General features: G+C 46.9%; 1 protein-coding gene across 1 annotated transcript in view; it reads left to right on the top strand.

Annotated features, from left to right (window-relative positions):
* LOC138284949 (protein mono-ADP-ribosyltransferase PARP14-like) overlaps positions 1–20,150 on the top strand; it is a 745,301-nt gene that overhangs the window by 472,837 nt on the left and 252,314 nt on the right. The window contains exon 14 of the mRNA XM_069224296.1: positions 12,180–12,386. Coding sequence (XP_069080397.1) covers positions 12,180–12,386 — 207 coding nt within the window. The remainder of the gene's footprint in view (positions 1–12,179; positions 12,387–20,150) is intronic.

Below are 20,150 nucleotides of genomic sequence, written 5' to 3'. Positions count from 1 at the left end.
GGGGTTCCTCCAGAGGATCTTATAGAGTCTCAAATAATAGAGGGAGAGGTAACGCATCCACCTCTAGAGGCTCTCCCTCGAATACAAAACAGTGACTTCTTACAAATTCCCACAGCACATACATCTCCAGTGGGGGGAAGATTGGCAAATGTTTATCCCCAGTGGTCCAATATTACCACAGATCAATGGGTTATATCAATTATCCAACATGGTTATTGTCTAGAACTCCTTTCCACTCCACCAAATATTCCTCCTCGTGTTCACAAGCTCTCACACGACCATCTCATTCTATTAAAATTAGAGGTACAGTCTGTTCTTCTCCAAGGGGCTATAGAACCAGTTCCCCTATCTCAGCAAGGGTTAGGAGTATATTCACTATACTTCCTTATACCAAAGAAAGACGGTTCCTTAAGACCAATTCTCGATCTCAGGCCTCTCAACCAATACAAACTTTGAGAGCATTTTCATATGTTCACTGCAAGATATTATTCCCCTAATACAGCAAGGAGACTACATGACAGCATTAGATCTCAAAAATGCTTATTTCCACATTCACATACATTCACCACACTACAAATATCTCCAATTTGTCATTGCAGGAAAGCATTATCAATTCATAGTTCTACCATTTGGGGTAACAACCGCTCCCAGAGTATTCCCAAAATGCTTAGGTGTAGTAGCTGCATTTCTCAGGAGGCAACACATTCACATTTTCCGATACTTGGACGACTGTCTCAAAAAAGCCAATACCATCCACAAATGTCAGGAGTATACTCCGTACACAGTAATCTTCTACACACTTTTAGATTTACAATAAACTAACTCAAATCCCATCTTCATCCCTCACAGATACAGCCTTATCTGGGAGCAGTTCCCAATACTCACTCAGGATTGGCATATCCAAATCCAGCAAGGATTCAGGATTTTCCAAATCTCCTGCCTCAATTACAGGAGAATCATACTTACACAGTGAAACTAGTGATGCAATGTAGGAAAGTACCCTCTTTTTGGCATAGTTACCCCCACTTTTTGCCTGATGTCAGTATGTTTTGACTGCGTTCCGTGCATTCCTGCTAGCCAGGACCCTAGTGACTGTGCTCTCTCCCTCTAAATGTGGTTGCTTGGACTTTACACACCCCACATTTAGCATACGGGTCACACCATATAAGTCGCTAGTATATGGTAATTAGGTACCCAGGGCATTGGAGCACCGGGGTTCGACATGGGCTGCAGCATGTATTATGCCACCCAAGAAAGCCCAAGTAAAATGTCTGCAGGCCTGCCCTTTCAATCTGCAACAAAAGGTACATGCACCCTTTCATTTCAGGTCACTACACCAGGTCACTATGTCACCCCTTTGGTAGGCCCTCCTAGCCCAGAGGGCATGGCGCAGGTACCTGTGTTTGAGGGCACCCCTGCATGAGCAGAGGTGCACCTACAAACTCCAGCTCCATTTTCTTGGACTTCGTAAGTGTGGGGAAGCCATTTTACCAGTGTACTGGACACAGGTGTCTAGCTACACAATGGTAATCTCGAACCTGTGCATGTTCGGTATCACAAATGTAGGAATCATACCCCAATCCTGTTGCCAGTATTGGTTGTATGATTCCATGAACTCTGGGAACTCCTTAGAGGACCCCCTGCATCGCTCCTACCAGCTTTCAGGGGTTTTCCAGGAAGCACACGCTGCTGCCACCCCTCAGATCGGTTTCAGCCCTCCTGCTGCGTGACCAGCTCAAGCCCAGGATGGCAGAACAAAGGATTTCCTTTGGTAGAGGAAGGCAACCCCCTCTTCCTTTGGAAATAGGTGTTACTTGGATTGGGAGGAGTAGCCTCCCCAGGCCACTGTTATGATTGGAAGGGCACATTTGGTGCATAAACCAGTCTGCACCAGTTCAGTGACCTCCATCCCCTGCTCTGGCTTGAACCTGGATAATGGGAAATGGGAGTAACCACTCCCCTGTCCATCACCCCCTTAGGGGTGGTGCCCAGAGCTCCTCCAGTTGGCCACTTGATTCCGCCATCTTGAATCCAAGGTGGGTAGAGGCCTCTGGGAGCATCTGAGTGGCCAGGTCAGGCAGGTGACATCACAGACCCCTCCTAATAGATGGTCACCTTGTTAGGTGACTAGTCCCCCTTCCAGGGCTATTTAGGGTCTCACTTTTGGGTGGGTCCCCAGATTTGACGTGCAAGATTCCAGCAGGAATCCTCTGCAGCGTTTACTTCTCCTTCTGGCCACTGGAACTGCAACTGGACCCTCCTGGAACTGACAATAAGCAACGCGACAACTCTGCAACATTGTTTCTCCGGCTTCTTCCAGCAGCTGCAACATTTCCCTGGCTGTGCATCCTCTGAGGGCGACAAGTCTTCAGCCTGCACAAGAAGCAAGATGGAATCTCCCTTGGAGTGAAGGAGTCACTCCCCTGCATCTGCAGGCACCAACTGCAACGACGACTGGCTGCGTGTATTTCCTCTCCTGCAGAGCTGCGTGGCTCCTTCATAACGGGTGGTGGTCTGGAGTGGTCCCTTTGGTCCTCTCTACCAGCTATCCAACTTGGGAGACGATATGTCACTGCCTCTTCACACAGGACAGTACTCCCGTGCACTGCGTCTCTTGCAGTTATCAAGCCTTTTTGGCATCTCTTCCAAGGGATCTTCAGGCTCTGTGTAGCCCAAGCACTCTTCCCTGCGACACACAGCCCTCTTCGTGCTTCTCCAGCGACGTGGGCCTTTTTTTCTAAGTGTACTGCCCTAGCCTCACCTCAGCTCCTGTGCTTGCTGCCTGTGGGGGCTCCATGGGTTGAGTCCCCCAGGACCTTGCTGATCACCAGCAACTCTGCATTTCTTCTCCAATGATATTTGCCTTTGCCAAGGCTTGTCCGTGGTTCTTCCACACCACTGACCGACTGCAATCCTTCTTCCGGCATGGGACGTCCACTGCATCACTCCAGGAACTCTTCAGCTGCTCCAATGCTGCACTGCTGACTGTCTTCGTCCACTGTTGACCTGGTCCTGCATCCACAGATGGGTGGGTAGTGGCTCCTGCCACCACTGGACACTCCAACGTGATCTGGACTTGGTCCCCTTCCTTTCCAGTTCTTCCTCTTCCAAGATCCACCTTTGGGTTCTTGCAGTCTTGTCTGGGTCTTGCAATATCCTTCTCTGAAGTCCTTTTGGTGGGTTTCGGAAGAACCAGTTACTTGCATCTTTTCTCCTGGTCGCTAGGGAGTGGGGAGGGGGAGGTCACTCTGGTACTTACGTCGTGGGTTTCCTAGTTCCTCTACTGATTCCACTTCCTTGGGTGGGGGCCCGACTTTCGCATTCCACTTTCTTAGTATATGGTTTGGTCCCCGCCACAGGCCTTCAGTATTGTCTATTGCTTTCACTGTTTTTTATTGTGTTCTATGCTAATTCCTGACTTCTGATGTACATATAATAGTGTGTTTACTTACTTCCAGTTGGGGTATTGCCTATATAGTATTTTGGTTTGTGTTTTACCATAATGAAGTACCTTTATGTTCGATGGCATCTGTCGCTGTAGATACGCATGTTTTGCAATAGCTCGCCATCTGGTGTTGGGCCGGAGTGTTACAGGTTGTTTTTCTTCGAAGAAGTCTTTCGAGTCACGGGACCGAGTGACTCCTCCTTTTGTCTCCATTGCGCATGGGCGTCGACTCCATCTTCGATTGTTTTTTTTCCGCCATCGGGTTCGGACGTGTTCCTGTCTCTCCGAGTTTCGGAACGGAAAGATAGCTAATTTCGGAAGATTTTCGTCGGTATTGTTGCGTTCGGGATCGGCGTAGTTAGATTCAACACCGCATCGAAGATCGAAGAGCTCCGGTGCCCTTCGGGGTAGTTTTTCGATCCCCCGTCGGGGCCTGGTCGGCCCGACCGCGTGCTGAAGAACGCCGATGGAACGGACCCCGTTCCGTTTCTGCCCCAAATGCCACAATAAATACCCCTATACAGACCAACACTTGGTCTGTAACCTGTGCCTGTCACCCGAGCACAGTGAAGACACCTGCGAGGCCTGTCGTGCGTTCCGGTCCCGAAAAACACTCCGAGACCGTCGAGCCAGAAGACTTCAGATGGCGTCCGCGCCGACAGCCCACCGAGAGTTCGAGGAACAAGAAGAGGAAGGTACCTTCTCGATCCAAGAATCGGACTCCGAAGGATTCGACGATACACAAACCGTGAGTAAGACGTCGAAAACCACACAGAGGAAGATTTACAAGGCCCAGGGGACGCCACTGCCATCAGGCCATGGCTCCACCCATAAATTCGGTGACCGAACGTCGGCACCGAAAAAGGCCCAAACAGTGCCGAGATCATCCGACTCCGGTCGAGACACCGGCACGCAGCCTTCTCGGGACCGAGAAAGTGCTGGAGACAAGCCTCGACACCGAGATGCCGGTGTGGACACGGCTCGACGCCGAGACAGCGGCACCGAAGAAGATCGACGCCGAGAGGTTTCGGCCCCGAAAAAGAAAAAAGTCACCTCGGAGCCGAAAAAACACGCAGACAGGGTTTCGGTGTCGAAACAAACTGCAAGCGACCCAGCTTCAGGCTCTTCTACAGAAGAGCACTCGCTAACCTCCCAAATGCAAAAGCATAGGTTTGAGGAAGAGCTACAATCAACTGATGTGGACCATACGCAAAAGCGCATTTTCATACAGCAGGGGACAGGAAAAATAAGCACCCTTCCCCCCATTAGAAGAAAGAGAAGGTTGGAGTTCCAAACTGAACAGACACCACAACCAAAAGTGGTGAAAAGAGTTACCCCACCACCCTCTCCTCCGCCCGTGATTAACGTCTCACCAGCACAAACTCCATCACACTCCCCAGCTCACACCACCATAAGCCAGGGTGACCAAGATCAAGACGCATGGGACCTATACGATGCCCCAGTGTCAGATAACAGTCCGGAGGCATACCCTACGAAGCCATCTCCACCAGAGGACAGCACCGCGTATTCTCAAGTGGTGGCTAGAGCAGCACAATTTCACAACGTAAGCCTCCACTCAGAACAGGTCGAGGATGATTTTTTATTCAACACACTCTCCTCCACCCACAGCTCATACCAAAGCCTGCCTATGCTCCCTGGTATGCTCCGGCACGCAAAAGAAATCTTTAAGGAGCCGGTCAAAAGTAGGGTAATCACACCAAGGGTGGAAAAAAAGTATAAGGCGCCTCCTACAGACCCGGTTTTCATCACTACACAGCTGCCACCAGACTCTGTCGTTGTAGGAGCAGCTAGGAAAAGGGCCAACTCCCACACATCTGGAGATGCACCACCCCCAGATAAAGAAAGCCGCAAGTTCGATGCAGCTGGTAAGAGAGTCGCAGCACAAGCTGCAAACCAGTGGCGCATCGCGAACTCCCAGGCACTACTTGCGTGCTATGACAGAGCCCACTGGGACGAGATGCAACATCTCATTGAACATCTGCCCAAGGACTTACAAAATAGGGCAAAACAAGTGGTTGAGGAGGGACAGACCATTTCCAACAACCAGATCCGCTCCTCCATGGACGCTGCAGATACAGCTGCACGGACATTTAATACATCTGTAACTATCAGAAGGCATGCATGGCTCCGAACGTCTGGATTTAAACCAGAGATTCAACAAGCAGTTCTCAATATGCCTTTTTAACGAAAAAGAACTGTTCGGTCCAGAAGTGGACACAGCGATTGAGAAACTCAAAAAAGATACGGACACTGCCAAAGCCATGGGCGCACTCTACTCCCCGCAGAGCAGAGGGAATTACAGCACATTCCGTAAACCACCCTTTCGAGGGGGGTTTCGGGGTCAGAGCACACAAGCCAGCACCTCACAAGCAACACCGTCCAGTTACCAGGGACAGTATAGAGGAGGTTTTCGGGGACAATATAGAGGAGGGCAATTCCCTAGGAATAGAGGAAGATTTCAGAGCCCCAAAACCCCTACTACTAAACAGTGACTCACATGTCACTCACCCCCTCCACACAACACCAGTGGGGGGAAGAATAAGTCATTATTACAAAGCATGGGAGGAAATCACTACAGACACTTGGGTTCTAGCAATTATCCAACATGGTTATTGCATAGAGTTTCTACAATTCCCTCCAAACATACCACCAAAAGCACAAAATTTGACAACTCACCATTCCAATCTCCTGGAGATAGAAGTGCAGGCACTATTGCAAAATAATGCAATCGAATTAGTGCCAAACACACAAATAAACACAGGAGTTTACTCACTGTACTTTCTGATACCAAAGAAGGACAAAACGCTGAGACCAATCCTAGACCTCAGAGTAGTGAACACTTTCATCAAATCAGACCACTTTCACATGGTCACACTACAAGAAGTATTGCCATTGCTAAAACTACACGACTACATGGCAACTTTAGACCTCAAGGATGCTTATTTCCATATACCAATACACCCATCGCACAGGAAATACCTAAGGTTTGTATTCAAAGGAATACATTACCAATTCAAGGTACTGCCTTTCGGATTAACAACCGCACCAAGAGTCTTTACCAAATGTCTAGCGGTAGTCGCAGCACACATAAGAAGGCAGCAAATACATGTGTTCCCATATCTAGACGACTGGCTAATCAAGGCCCATTCGTTAATAGAGTGCTCATATCACACAAATCATATCATACAAACCCTCTTCAAACTAGGGTTCACCGTCAACTTCACAAAATCCAAAATTCTGCCGCACAAGGTACAACAATACCTAGGAGCCATAATAGACACATCAAAAGGAGTAGCCACTCCAAGTCCACAAAGAATTCAAAATTTCAACACCATCATACAACGCATGTATCCAACACAAAGGATACAAGCAAAGATGGTACTACAACTCCTAGGCATGATGTCTTCATGCATAGCCATTGTCCCAAACGCAAGACTGCACATGAGGCCCTTACAACAGTGCCTAGCATCACAATGGTCACAAGCACAGGGTCACCTTCTAGATCTGGTGTTAATAGACCGCCAAACTTACCTCTCGCTTCTGTGGTGGAACAACATAAATTTAAACAAAGGGCGGCCTTTCCAAGACCCAGTGCCACAATACGTAATAACAACAGATGCTTCCATGACAGGGTGGGGAGCACACCTCGATCAACACAGCATACAAGGACAATGGAACGTACATCAAACAAAACTGCATATAAATCACCTAGAACTTCTAGCAGTTTTTCAAGCACTAAAAGCTTTCCAACCAATAATAGTTCACAAATACATTCTCGTCAAAACAGACAACATGACAACAATGTATTATCTAAACAAGCAAGGGGGGACGCGCTCCACGCAGTTAAGCCTGCTAGCACAAAAGATTTGGCGTTGGGCAATTCACAACCAAATTCGCCTAATAGCACAATTTATACCAGGGATCCAAAATCAACTCGCAGACAATCTCTCTCGAGATCACCAACAGGTCCACGAATGGGAAATTCACCCCCAAATTCTGAACACTTATTTCAAACTCTGGGGAACACCTCAGATAGACTTGTTTGCGACAAAGGAGAACGCAAAATGCCAAAACTTCGCATCCAGATACCCACACAAACAGTCCCAAGGCAATGCCCTATGGATGAACTGGTCAGGGATATTTGCTTACGCTTTTCCTCCTCTCCCTCTCCTTCCTTACCTGGTAAACAAACTCAGTCAAAACAAACTCAAACTCATATTAATAACACCAACTTGGGCAAGGCATCCCTGGTACACAACGCTGCTAGACCTATCAGTAGTACCCTGCATCAAATTGCCCAACAGGCCAGATCTGTTGTCACAACACAACCAAAAGATCAGACACCCAGATCCAGCATCGCTGAATCTAGCAATCTGGCTCCTGAAATCCTAGAATTCGGGCACTTACAACTTACCCAAGAATGTATGGAAGTCATAAAACAAGCCAGAAGGCCATCCACCAGGCACTGCTATGCAAGGAAATGGAAGAGGTTTGTTTGCTACTGCCATATTAATCAAATACAACCATTACACACAACTCCAGAACATGTAGTGGGTTACTTGCTTCACTTACAAAAATCTAACCTGGCTTTCTCTTCCATTAAAATACACCTTGCAGCAATATCTGCATACCTGCAGACTACCTATTCAACTTCCCTATATAAGATACCAGTCATTAAAGCATTCATGGAGGGCCTTAGGAGAATTATACCACCAAGAACACCACCTGTTCCTTCATGGAACCTAAATGTTGTCCTAACTAGACTTATGGGTCCACCTTTTTTACCCATGCACTCCTGCGAAATACAGTTCCTAACCTGGAAGGTGGCATTTCTCATCGCCATTACTTCCCTAAGAAGAGTAAGCGAGATTCAGGCGTTTACAATACAGGAACCTTTTATACAACTACACAAGAATAAGGTCGTCCTAAGGACCAATCCAAAATTTTTGCCAAAGGTTATTTCACCGTTCCATCTAAATCAAACAGTGGAACTTCCAGTGTTCTTTCCACAGCCAGATACCGTAGCTGAAAGGGCACTACATACATTAGATGTCAAAAGAGCATTGATGTATTACATTGACAGAACAAAGAACATCAGAAAGACTAAACAACTATTTATTGCATTTCAAAAACCTCATGCAGGAAACCCAATATCAAAACAAGGTATAGCCAGATGGATAGTTAAATGCATCCAAATCTGCTACCTTAAAGCTAAACGACAGCTGCCCATTACACCAAGGGCACACTCAACCAGAAAGAAAGGTGCTACCATGGCCTTTCTAGGAAACATCCCAATGCAAGAAATATGTAAGGCAGCCACATGGTCTACGCCTCACACATTCACCAAGCACTACTGTGTAGACGTGTTATCCGCACAACAAGCCACAGTAGGTCAAGCCGTATTAAGAACATTATTTCAGACTACTTCCACTCCTACAGGCTGATCCACCGCTTTTGGGGAGATAACTGCTTACTAGTCTATGCAAAACATGCGTATCTACAGCGACAGATGCCATCGAACTGAAAATGTCACTTACCCAGTGTACATCTGTTCGTGGCATCAGTCGCAGTAGATTCGCATGTGCCCACCCGCCTCCCCGGGAGCCTGTAGCAGTTTGGAAGTTACCTTCAACTATTTGTATATGTATCATCTCAACCTTAAATAGGTGCATACTTAGTCACTCCATTGCATGGGCACTATTACTACAATTCAACTCCTACCTCACCCTCTGCGGGGAAAAACAATCCGAGATGGAGTCGACGCCCATGCGCAATGGAGACAAAAGGAGGAGTCACTCGGTCCCGTGACTCGAAAGACTTCTTCGAAGAAAAACAACTTGTAACACTCCGGCCCAACACCAGATGGCGAGCTATTGCAAAACATGCGAATCTACTGCGACTGATGCCACGAACAGATGTACACTGGGTAAGTGACATTTTCATTCCTCCTAATTTGTCGTCTTCTTGCTATTATGTATTTTTACTGATAATGGTATGATTAACATGGTTTTAAATGTTTGTACTAACATAATTGTTTTTGTTGCACTTTACTGTACTTTGAGTATTGTGAATTTTATTTAATGAAGGAATGGAGTATTAAAACTGAACTGACAAATTCTAATACTTTGAAGCAAGTTGTTCATGGTATTCGTTGGTTCAGAAAAGCTACAGCTGTGTTATTTTTCATTGTACTACAGGAATACATTTTCAAAGAAGACATGAAAATTATCTGTGAAGGATGTCTGAGAGATTTTCAATTCAGTCAAGATTGACTAATATTTGATCTGTTGTAAGGAAAATGTTACTTACCCTGTAAGCATCTGTTCGTGGCATGTGTGGCTGTAGATACACATGCTGTGCTTACTCCTGCCATCTAATTTTGGGTCCAGATGTGTGCAAGTTTTTTTTCTTCGAAGAGGTCTTTAGAGTCATGAAGTAAAGTTGACTCCTCCTCTTGGTGATCATGTACATGGTTATCGACTCCATTGTTAGATTTTTTTTCTTTCCACTATCTGTTTAGACGTGTGCTCCAGTTCAACACCATGGCAGTGCTCATTTTAGTTCACACAGTACCTTCCCTCCATCGATATTATACTTTGATCATGTTCCCCTTCTTTTCTTTCCGGGTCGAGCGGGTCCGGCCTGGCTTCATTGGGGCCTGATCTCATCTTTGTCACGTCTCTACACCATGTCTTGTTGGTGGTGGAACGGATGCCTTTGAGGTATTGTCCTCGCTGCCACGCAAAATAACCTCAATCTTGACTCCCCACCACCTTCAGGCCTTGCTGCTCCATCCTCGAAAAGTCGGTTGTGCTTCAAGGAGGGCTTGGAGAGTCCAGTTCCTGTGAAGCTGTGCAAGAAGGTGGATATGGCTTCCAGGCCCTTACCCCTTGCACCACCACCTGTTCCTTTACCTCCTCCTTTGCCCTCCTCACCTCCTTCTCCAGGGGATCCCTGGCCATCACACTTCAGGGGACTTCACAGTCTGACATGGGTGGGTGTGGTGATGACACATTTGGGACTCCCCCACAAGGTAGCCCATGGGACTCTTACAATGTAGACCCACCAGACCTTTACCCTGCCCTCCCCTCCCGGAGATTCTACATCCTTTCAAGGCTCACTAGCAGAGCTGCCTCCTTGCTTGAGAATTGGGTGGGTGTTCTTGCAAGTTCTGGCTGTGCTCACTCGGATGTAATGAAGAAGCTCCTCCACTGCCTCCCTGAAGAATATAGAAAATGCGGCCATGATATAGTCTTCGAAGGCAAGCTCATTTTCCAACTCAGCTGACACCTCTGCCAGAGGCGTAAATACAAGCATTCTACTTCGCAGACACACACATGGCTTTGTATCTCTGACTTTAATCCAGAAGTTCAGGAGAACCTGCTGAACATGCCCTTTTATGGTTACCACCTTTTTGGCCCACAAGTGAACCAAACATTGGGGAAAAAAATAAAGAATACAGAGCAAAAGTGATGGGGGCACTGCAAACACCCTCTCGCTGTAGCTCAGTTTGCCACATCCCTTACGATGGAGGCTCAAAGACCCCCCTCCTCTGAAGCCTCCATGTCCTATCAGTGCACCCAGGGCCAGCAATCCTCTCCCAGAGGTTATTTTAGTGGGTCTTATGGGGGCAAAACCTCAAGAGACACAGCTACCTCCCCAAAAGGACCTACACCCGGCAGCAAGCCCTGACTTGCCTCTTCTTCACACCAACTATGTAAAACCTGTTTGGCCATGCCTACACGGTTTCTTTCACAAATGGCAAACTGTCATCTCAGACCAGTGGGTGGTGGATATTATCCAACATGGATATTGCCCGGAGCTCACTCCCACCATGCCCTCTGATGAGGGCCACCTTTTTGGTCCACAAGTGGACCAAACTTCAGAAAAAAAAAAAAAAAAAGGATACGGAGACAGCAAATAAGATGGGCGCACCACCCCCAAATTCCTCTCCAAAGTCGAGTCTCATTACAATCAGTCAATTGACCTACTTGTTTTTCCTCACTGTAAATTCACATGCGCCCACCCTCCTCTTCGGATGCCTGTAGCTATTGAAGTTTCTTTACTTTTGATTTTTCCTCTTAAGCATGGACATCTTCTTATATATCGCTCCACTTGATACTTCATCCTCATCCGCCATACGGTATAACAATCTAACAATTGACTCAATGACCATGTGCATTATCACCAAGAAGAGGAATCACTCTACCTTGTGACTAGAAAGACTTCTCATATAAAAACAACTTGCACAAATCCGGGACCAACACTAGGTGGAAGGAGTATGCACAGCTTGTGAATCTATAGCCCTACCTGCCACTAACATGCTAACAGGTAAGTAACACTTACCTTATATAAAAAGTAATCCATTCACTATGGAGAAAATAAGCTGTTTGTTACGGTTCATTTAATGTGGTGCCCACTAATCAAGTTTTGTTAAAATAATTCATTGTTTAATCAACTGGAGACATATACACTTCTCTTAAATGCATCCTTCTGTTGAGTTGTGTGTATCTCCTTTTGGAAGAAAGATAGCACAGTTTTGCTTCAACTTTCAAATCCCTACAAAGACCTTTAAATCAATGGAAATGTGGTACCTAACACCAAACTGTTATTGACAAAATAAATGGTGAACTTCCTTTTATAATCTTACTTGTCTGTTTATTTCACGATTGTTCAAGCTATGATACCCTCTTTTGTCATTGTATTGTGACAGGTCAAGGAGGAGTTAACCCATCTTTGGTCGCTGATGCCATGATAGATGCTTTAGTTGATTTTGCAAGTCAAAAGACCGCCCCATCTGTTAAGAACATTGCTATCATCATCTTCCAAACAAACATGCTAGAAACATTTCATACAAGCATGAAGAATAAGCAAGGAAGCAGTTTACCAGAACATAAGTCTCTTTTTTCCAGGATGGCATGTAAGATTTGACTTTATTTTTATTTTATTGCACATTGTAATGCACCAACATTTGTAGAAGACCATATCCCTTAGTTACGAGGGAGGAAAGCGTACCGAAGTTGAGTGCAAGGAAGTGTGATGGGGCAAAAGAGTATTCTGTAAGTAACTGGTTGGAGGTTGGGAGGTATTACTCGGATCCATAGACAGAGCAGTACAGATGAGTTTTCAAAGTTCTTCTGGAATACATTATCATGTTCTAGATTATGTAGAAAAGTGCCCTCTTTTTGGCATGGTTACCACCACTTTTTGCCTGATGTCAGTATGTTTTGGCTGTGTTCACTGGGATCCTGCTAACCAGGACCCCAGTGACTGTGCTCTCTCCCTCTTAATTTGGTTGCTGGGACTTCACACACTTGACATGCTGGTTCCCCCATATAAGTCCCGAATATATGGTACCCATGTACCCAGGGCATTGGGGCATCAGGGGTTCCCCATGGGCTGCAGCATGTATTATGCCACCCATGGGAGCCCATGTAAAATGTGTCTGCAGGTCTGCCATTGCAGCCTGCATGAAAAGGTAAATGCACCCTTTTACTTCAGGTCACTACACCAGGTCACTGTAAGTCACCCCTAAGGTAGGCCCTCCTAGGCCAGAGGGCAGGGCGCAGGTACCTGTGTGTGAGGGCACCCGGGCCTGAGCAGAGGGGCCCACTATGAACTCCAGCTCCATTTTCCTGGACTTACTAAGGGCGGGGAAGCCATTTTACGAGTGTACTAGACACAGGTCACACTACCTGTTTCCAGCTACATATTGGTAACTCCGAACCTAGGCATGTTTGGTATCAAACATGTTGGAATCATACCCTAATACTGTTGACAGTATTGGTTGTATGATTACATGCACTCTGGGTGCTCCTTAGAGGACCCCCAGCTTTGCTCCTACAAGTTTGTAGGATTTACCTGGGCAGCCTGCGCTGCTGCCATCCTACACACAAGTTTCTACCCTTCTGTTGCTTGACCAGCTTAAGCCCAGGAAGGCAGAACAAAGGATTTTCTTTAGGAGAGGGTGACAACACCCCCTCCCTTTGGAAATAGGTATTACATGGCTTGGGAGGGGTAGCCTCCCCAAGCCACTGGTATGCTTTGAAGGGCACATTTGGTGCCCTCCTTGCATAAACCAGTCTGAACCAATTCAGGGACCTCCGGTCCCTGCTTTGGTGTGAAACTGGATAACAGAAAGGGGAGTAACCACTCCCCTGTCCATCACCACTCCTGTGGTGATGCCCACAGCTCACCAGATGGCTACTTCATTCTGCCATCTTGAATCCGAGGTGGACAGAAGCCTCTGGGAGCATCTGAGTGGCCAGGACAGGCAGGTGACATCACAGCCCCCTGCTAATAGGTGGTCACTGTAATAGGTGGCCAGTCCCTCTTCCAGGGCTATTTAGGGTCTCCCTCTTAGGTGGGTCCTCAGATTCGACATGCAAGACTCCAGCAGGACTCCTCTGCAACGTTTACTTCGACCTCTGGCCACTGGAACCGCAACTGGACTTCACAGGAACGTACGATCTGCAGTTACAGCAACGACTCTGCTGTGCCACATTATTTCTCCAGCTCCTTCCAGCAACTGCAACATTGCCCGGGCTGTTAATCCTCCGAGGCCGACGAGGCTTCAGTCTGCACAAGAAGCAAGAAGAAATCTCCGTTGGAGTGAAGGAGTCACTCCCCTGCATCCGCAATGACGACCGGCTGCGTGGATCTCCTCTCCTCCATAGCTGCCTCGATACTGCATCACAGGTGGTGGGCTGCAGTGGTCCCCTTGGTCCTCTCTGCCAGCTTTCCAACTTTGGAGATGGTAAGTCCCTGCCTCTCCACGCAGGATAGTACCCCTGTGCACTGCGTCTCTTGCAGCTTCCAAGGCTTATGGGCATCTTCTCCAAGGGATCTTCAGGCTCCGTGTAGCCCTAGCCCTCAGCACTCCTCTCTGCGACGCTCAGCCCTCTGCATGCTTCTCCAGTGATGTGGGACTCCTTTCTAGCTGTGCTGCATGGGCCTCAACTAGACTCCTGTGCTTGCTGCCTGTGGGGGCTGCCTCCTCTTCCTGTGACTCTCCTCACTGCTGAGGGTCACCCGGGACTCCCCCATCCCCCCCGCTCACCTGTGGGTTGAGTTCCTATGGACCATGCTGGTCTCCAGCAGCTCCCCATTTCCTCTTCAGCGACATTTGCCTTTGCCAAGGCTTGTTTGTGTTTTTCCACACCACTGACTGCAGCCCTTCATCCAGTTTGAGACGTCGACTGCATCACTTAAGGAAGTTTTCAGCTGCTCCAGTGCTGCACAGCTGACTGTCTTCTTCCACTGTCGACCAGGTCCTGCATCCACAGATGGACGGATAGTGGCTCCTGCCACCACCGGACACTACAACATGAACTGGACTTGGTCCCGTTCCTTTCCAGGTCTTCCTTTTCCAGGATCCACTTTTGGGTTTTTGCAGCCTTGTCTGGGTCTTGCAATATCTTTCTTTGAAGTCCTTTTGGTGGGTTTGGGGAGAACCAGTTACCTCTCTGCTCCTGTTGCTGGGAGTGGGGGGGGGGTGCTTACTTTGTGGGTTTCCTAGTTCCTCCAGCTTCCCTCTACCGATTCCAATTCCTTGGGTTGGGGCCCGACTTTCACATTCCACTTTCTTAGTATATAGTTTGGTCCCCCAAGGCCTTCAGTATTGTCTGTTGCTTTCACTGTTTTCTATTGCATTTTATGCTAATTCCTCACTTCTAATGTACATATAATAGTGTGTTTACTTACCTCCAGTTGGGGTATTGCCTTTATAGTTGGTATTTGTGTTACCATAATAAAGTACCTTTAGTTTTGTAACACTTTGTGGTTCCTTCATGTGTGAGAGTGCTGTGTGACTACAGTGGTATTGCATACGTTTTGCATGTTTCCTAGATAAGTCTTGGCTGCTCATCCACAGCTACCTATAGAGAGCCTGGCTTCCTGGACACTGACCACACCTCTCTAATAAAGGGATACCTGGACCTGGTATAAGGTGATAACACCATAGGTGCTCACCACACACCAGCTTCCTACACCCCATCATATTCTAGATGGAGAAGAGGCAGATTAGACTTTCAACGAATGCAAACCATTTGAACCTCTTTTGTACAAGGAAAAAATACATTCAGGGAGGCTGACCTTAAGTTTCTGGAGAAGAATGAACACTTTTGTCAGCTTTGGAGCTTTACTACATCCACATGCACAAACCATGTCCATCCTCAGTCTAGGAATCTCTGGTAATTTTCTAATTTAAAAAAAATCAGCCCATTGACTGTGTTTTGTACCACCTTCAATTCCTTTGAAACAAAACAAATTTCAGCTAGTGACGTGGATATGCTGAGCTGTCTTCTCCCCCTGCAGGCCCCGTAGATCAGATTTCTACCGAACTCGTGTAAGAGAGTCCATGGAAGGAGCTCTGCTTTATAATTTTTAATTTGACAGTATTTTCAACATCATTACCTTCTTTGGATGGCAACCAGTCCTAACTCTCACCTCCACTCAACTGTTGGTTCTTTCTTATGTATTTTTATATATATTTCCTGGCCTAGGAGAGATAGTCTCAACTGTTCATAGCATATGAGGAGAAGAACTCTTTTCAATACTTCTCATTGTGCAGACGAAGAAAAATCTGCACTGATGATCTGCATTTACAGTGCATTTATTTTGTTTATCCATTTCATAAATCTACACGAAAGTAATATTTCCCCTTGTCAGGGGTGATTTTGTGCAAAATGCCTCGCCAAGCACTTCCTCAATGGTTTTGCAAGGAAGAAAGCATGTCAAACTGTGAGACGTAGAGCTCCATAAATAGGCACCTTATGTTTGACTCCACAAAGGGAAAAACCAAATGTTCCTCGGAAGATGCATTAACAAGGCTCCCAAATACCGTGCACATGCGATGATGCAACAAACACGCTGCACAGATGCTCTGTCTGACTTTCTGCCTTCTAAATCTCTTGTCAACAGGTAGCTTCTCTGTGTCAGTGGCACTAATGAGATCAGGCTCGTTATCAATGACCTCGTCGCTGGTGAACATCTTCCTCGCACCGTTGCCGAACATCCTGTCATTAAGCAATAAGATTCTGTTAACAGCACCTTCAACACAGTCACTAACTATCCCACCAATGGAAAGGACATCAAGACAACTTCAACAACAACCATGTTGAAGACGACACCATCTCTGTTTACAGTACTGGAAGGGATAGTGTTGATCCTGTCAGCGTCAGCTGACATTGTATTTTTACTTTAATTGGAGGTGCCAGTCTCCTTGCACCGCTGGAGGTGTCAATGCTTTTATCAACCCATATCTTGGAATTGGAAGTGGAAGCCAGTATCCATTATATAGAGCAGGCCATGGATACAGCTTACAGCCCAATTCAGCTCAGCCTCCAGTAGGTTTCAGAATATAAAAAAAGGGTAAGGGAAATACTTTCCATGATCTACAGTGCTATGAGGAGTATGTTTCGTAAGGTCCTCCATTGGAGGGTAGCAGAGGGGACCAGGAAAATCCCCCAGAAACCCAATATCACCAGAGCCTTTTCTGTGATGCAGGTTCCTGTCACTTTATTGAACCCTTTGCAGCAGACAGAGACCGTTAAGGATCTAGTTCCACAGCTACAGCTTTATTATGCTCAGCAGCCTCCTACCCCCCACCCCTGAGTCACCTAAACAGCATCCTCTTGAGTCATCACCACCACAGTTGCCACAGCCTCAACTACCAGCACTTCAAGTATCACCTGCCCCTCGTCCGGCACCATGCTTTTTGCCTCCAACCCCTTTAGACATAGGCAAGAAGGACCCACAGGTTAGTGATCAAGGCACTGAACCAGATAGTATGGAGGAAGGTGAGGTCCCAGAAAATGACTGGAGTCATTATGCAGTAATGCTACTTAGCCTTCACTATGTAATATTCTGACACAGATGGTCCTTTGACTTAATCATAGATCCTTAGTGCAGTCTTTATAGTGTGGCAAAGAGCAGGAAGGCTTTACTAGAGGAACGTGTTAAGTATTTCAAAGTACCATCATGGATGATTAGTAATTGATACGACTCAAAAGAAATCGGATACCAATTTATAAAAATAAAGCAGATTTTTATCTTAATTTAGACACCAAAATAAAGTAAATCAGATAGGTATAACCAGAGTAATGGATTTTCAAAGCAACAATAATTCAATGCAGTTCAAGCTGTCAAACTTTTATCATTGCAGTTAACAGGGAAACCACTAGTGACACTCAGTCACTTGCAGCGTGAGTTCAGAAGAACCCACTTGTAATTAAGGTTTGTGCAGGTCTCAGTACCAAGTTACGACAGTCAGAGCAATTATACCCGGCTCGTGGGGCCCAGGTGCAGAAGTGTCTTGGCTGTCCTTGGTGCTGAAAAAGCGGGCGCTGCGGTTGATGAAAAATGGTACTTGTGACACCCTGTCACTTCCAGGTCGAGTTTGAGGCAACCCATGGCAAGTTAAGGTAATGTGGGTCCTTGGACCAGGATTCACGAGGCAGAACAACTCTACCTATCTCGGACATTTTGGATACAGAGGTGTGCTTGGCTATCCGTGGTGCTGAACAGGAGCTGCGGTTGCTGGTTTTTCCACTGCAACGCTGCAGGTGAAGAAACAGATGCAAAAAATAGACAACTGAGCCACTGGTGACATCGGGTGAAGTTGTTGCTGTCTGCCCTTGGTTTGCAACGTCAAGTAAAGGTGATGATGACCGTAGTGGCCACCAAAAAGCCTTGGCAGCATAAAGGTGGAGGAGAAACTATCTCCCCTTCCAGAGGTCCTTTGTAAAACAGTAGACTGGTTATAACTTTTTGGAGAGCTGGACTACACTTCTCACAATGCACAGGACCAGCTACTTTTGGGCGATCCCCTAGAGGGCCCGATGATCAGCAATTCATTAGTTCTGGTAGGTGCTTTTAATCTATGGTCAGAAGGGGACTAGTACCATTAGTTTAGGAAGTCTGGTCTTGCCTTTGGCTCACAAAGGGTTCCTTCTTGCTGGGGAATCTTTCTTTGGTCCAGGACGAGCCACTGTCGAGCAGTTCCAGGAAGGTTGCCCCAGGTCCAAGGATTCACTTCTTTGGTTTATACAGGTTCCTGTTGTCGCCAATGTGGGTCTTCTCTTGTCCATATTTTGCAATTTGTTGCAGATCTGAGTTTCTGGTGTCAGGGATGCCCCTGAAATCCTAGATTTAGGGGCATTAGGGGTGTGTGTGCAAGTGGCCAGTGGACTACTAGCCCCAGTGGCTAATCCACCCCTGAGGTAAACTCCATTTGGTGGGTTGTGCCACCTTTCCTACCCAGAACCCTCTATTCTGCCCCTTTCAACATGGCTGGCATCTTCCTCGAGGGTACAGACAAGACTGCCCACCCTAGGTGTGTGACTAGCCCTCTGGGGGTGTTTGCCTCCTGACTAACTAATGTTTCCACCTGCCTGGGTGCAAATGTGCTTGAGGACCCTGGGTTACAGCCTGCTTGCATATCGGAGGCTGTGTGCCCTTTAAAGCTCACTGCCTTAATGTGCCACTTAGTTAGCCTTCCTGGGTGGAAGAAAGATGTGACCTCCTTCCCGCCCAGGCCGTTGTCCTGAATCCTGGGAACGTTTGCATCTCTTCCCAGGAGGTCTGAATCCTGTCTTAGCGGCAGCAGCTGCGAGCTGGCAGCCAGAGCACAGGAAAACTGGGGCAACTTGGTGGGCAACCGCTAAGTGTGCTCTCTGGCCCCATGCATCGCCACATCAACACAAGATTCGTGTCAGGGGTGAGAAGGCACATTGTTTGATACCAAACATGACCCACTTTGGCGGTACCATAATGGAGCTACCGAGCTTTGGTTTGCCTGGATGCCAGCCCATGTTATGTGATTGCAGGGTAATTCAATTTGTGCAGTCAGAGCACACCCTTAGATTCCTCCAGGAACTAACTTGGCATCCACCCATGAAGGAACACCACCTCCACCTTTAAAAGAAGTCCAGCAGAAAATACACTTCTCACTCAGTGGAGTGAGTGACAATGTACCAATGGCCTAAAGTAATCTACTCGTCTATATGATTCTTCTTATTAAAGAAGAAAGTGGGTAATTAGAGGCCAATTCTGGATCTCCGAGAACTGAAAAAGTTCATAAGAAACAGCCCTTTCAGATGTTCATTCTGCGAAAGGTCCTTCAGATTCACAGGAAAGCATTCCTCACCTCCCGAGATCTATGGGATGCCCACTTCCATGTCCGCATAAACCTGAACCATAGGCAGTAACTAAGATTATCTATGAAAGGACTGCACTTTTAGTTCAAAAACCTCTTTGGGCCTGAAATACATGCCACACACATTCATTGGGTCTGGCCCCTGCCCTGCAGGAGACTTTTCTCAGACTAAGTCACAAGGTATTCCCATACCTGAATGACTGGCTTGTAAAAGCACCCTTGATAGAGGAAACGTCTGACTCCACAACACTGGTGTCTGTTTATTTGTTTTCATCAACTGGGCCCGACACTTCCATGTTTAAAGGTTTTCCATGTGTCCAGCTAAACGTCTCCATTTCTGGTAGTGATCCTGGATCAGCAACTCTACAAGGTGGTTCCTTTAGTGGGAGAAAGGCGGGTGGGGTATGATGGTACATTCCACCAGGATCACTTTGGAGATAGCTTCACCCTAAACATTTGTACTCATCAGTGGGCCAAGCTCTACTATGCAACCTGTTTCATTGAAGGTGACCCAACTGCCTCCTGTTG

Source organism: Pleurodeles waltl, chromosome 3_1 (assembly GCF_031143425.1).
Source record: "Pleurodeles waltl isolate 20211129_DDA chromosome 3_1, aPleWal1.hap1.20221129, whole genome shotgun sequence".
NCBI classification, from domain to species: Eukaryota; Metazoa; Chordata; class Amphibia; order Caudata; family Salamandridae; genus Pleurodeles; species Pleurodeles waltl.
Note: the sequence above shows the minus strand (reverse complement) of the source record. Positions and strands in the feature narration are given on the sequence as shown.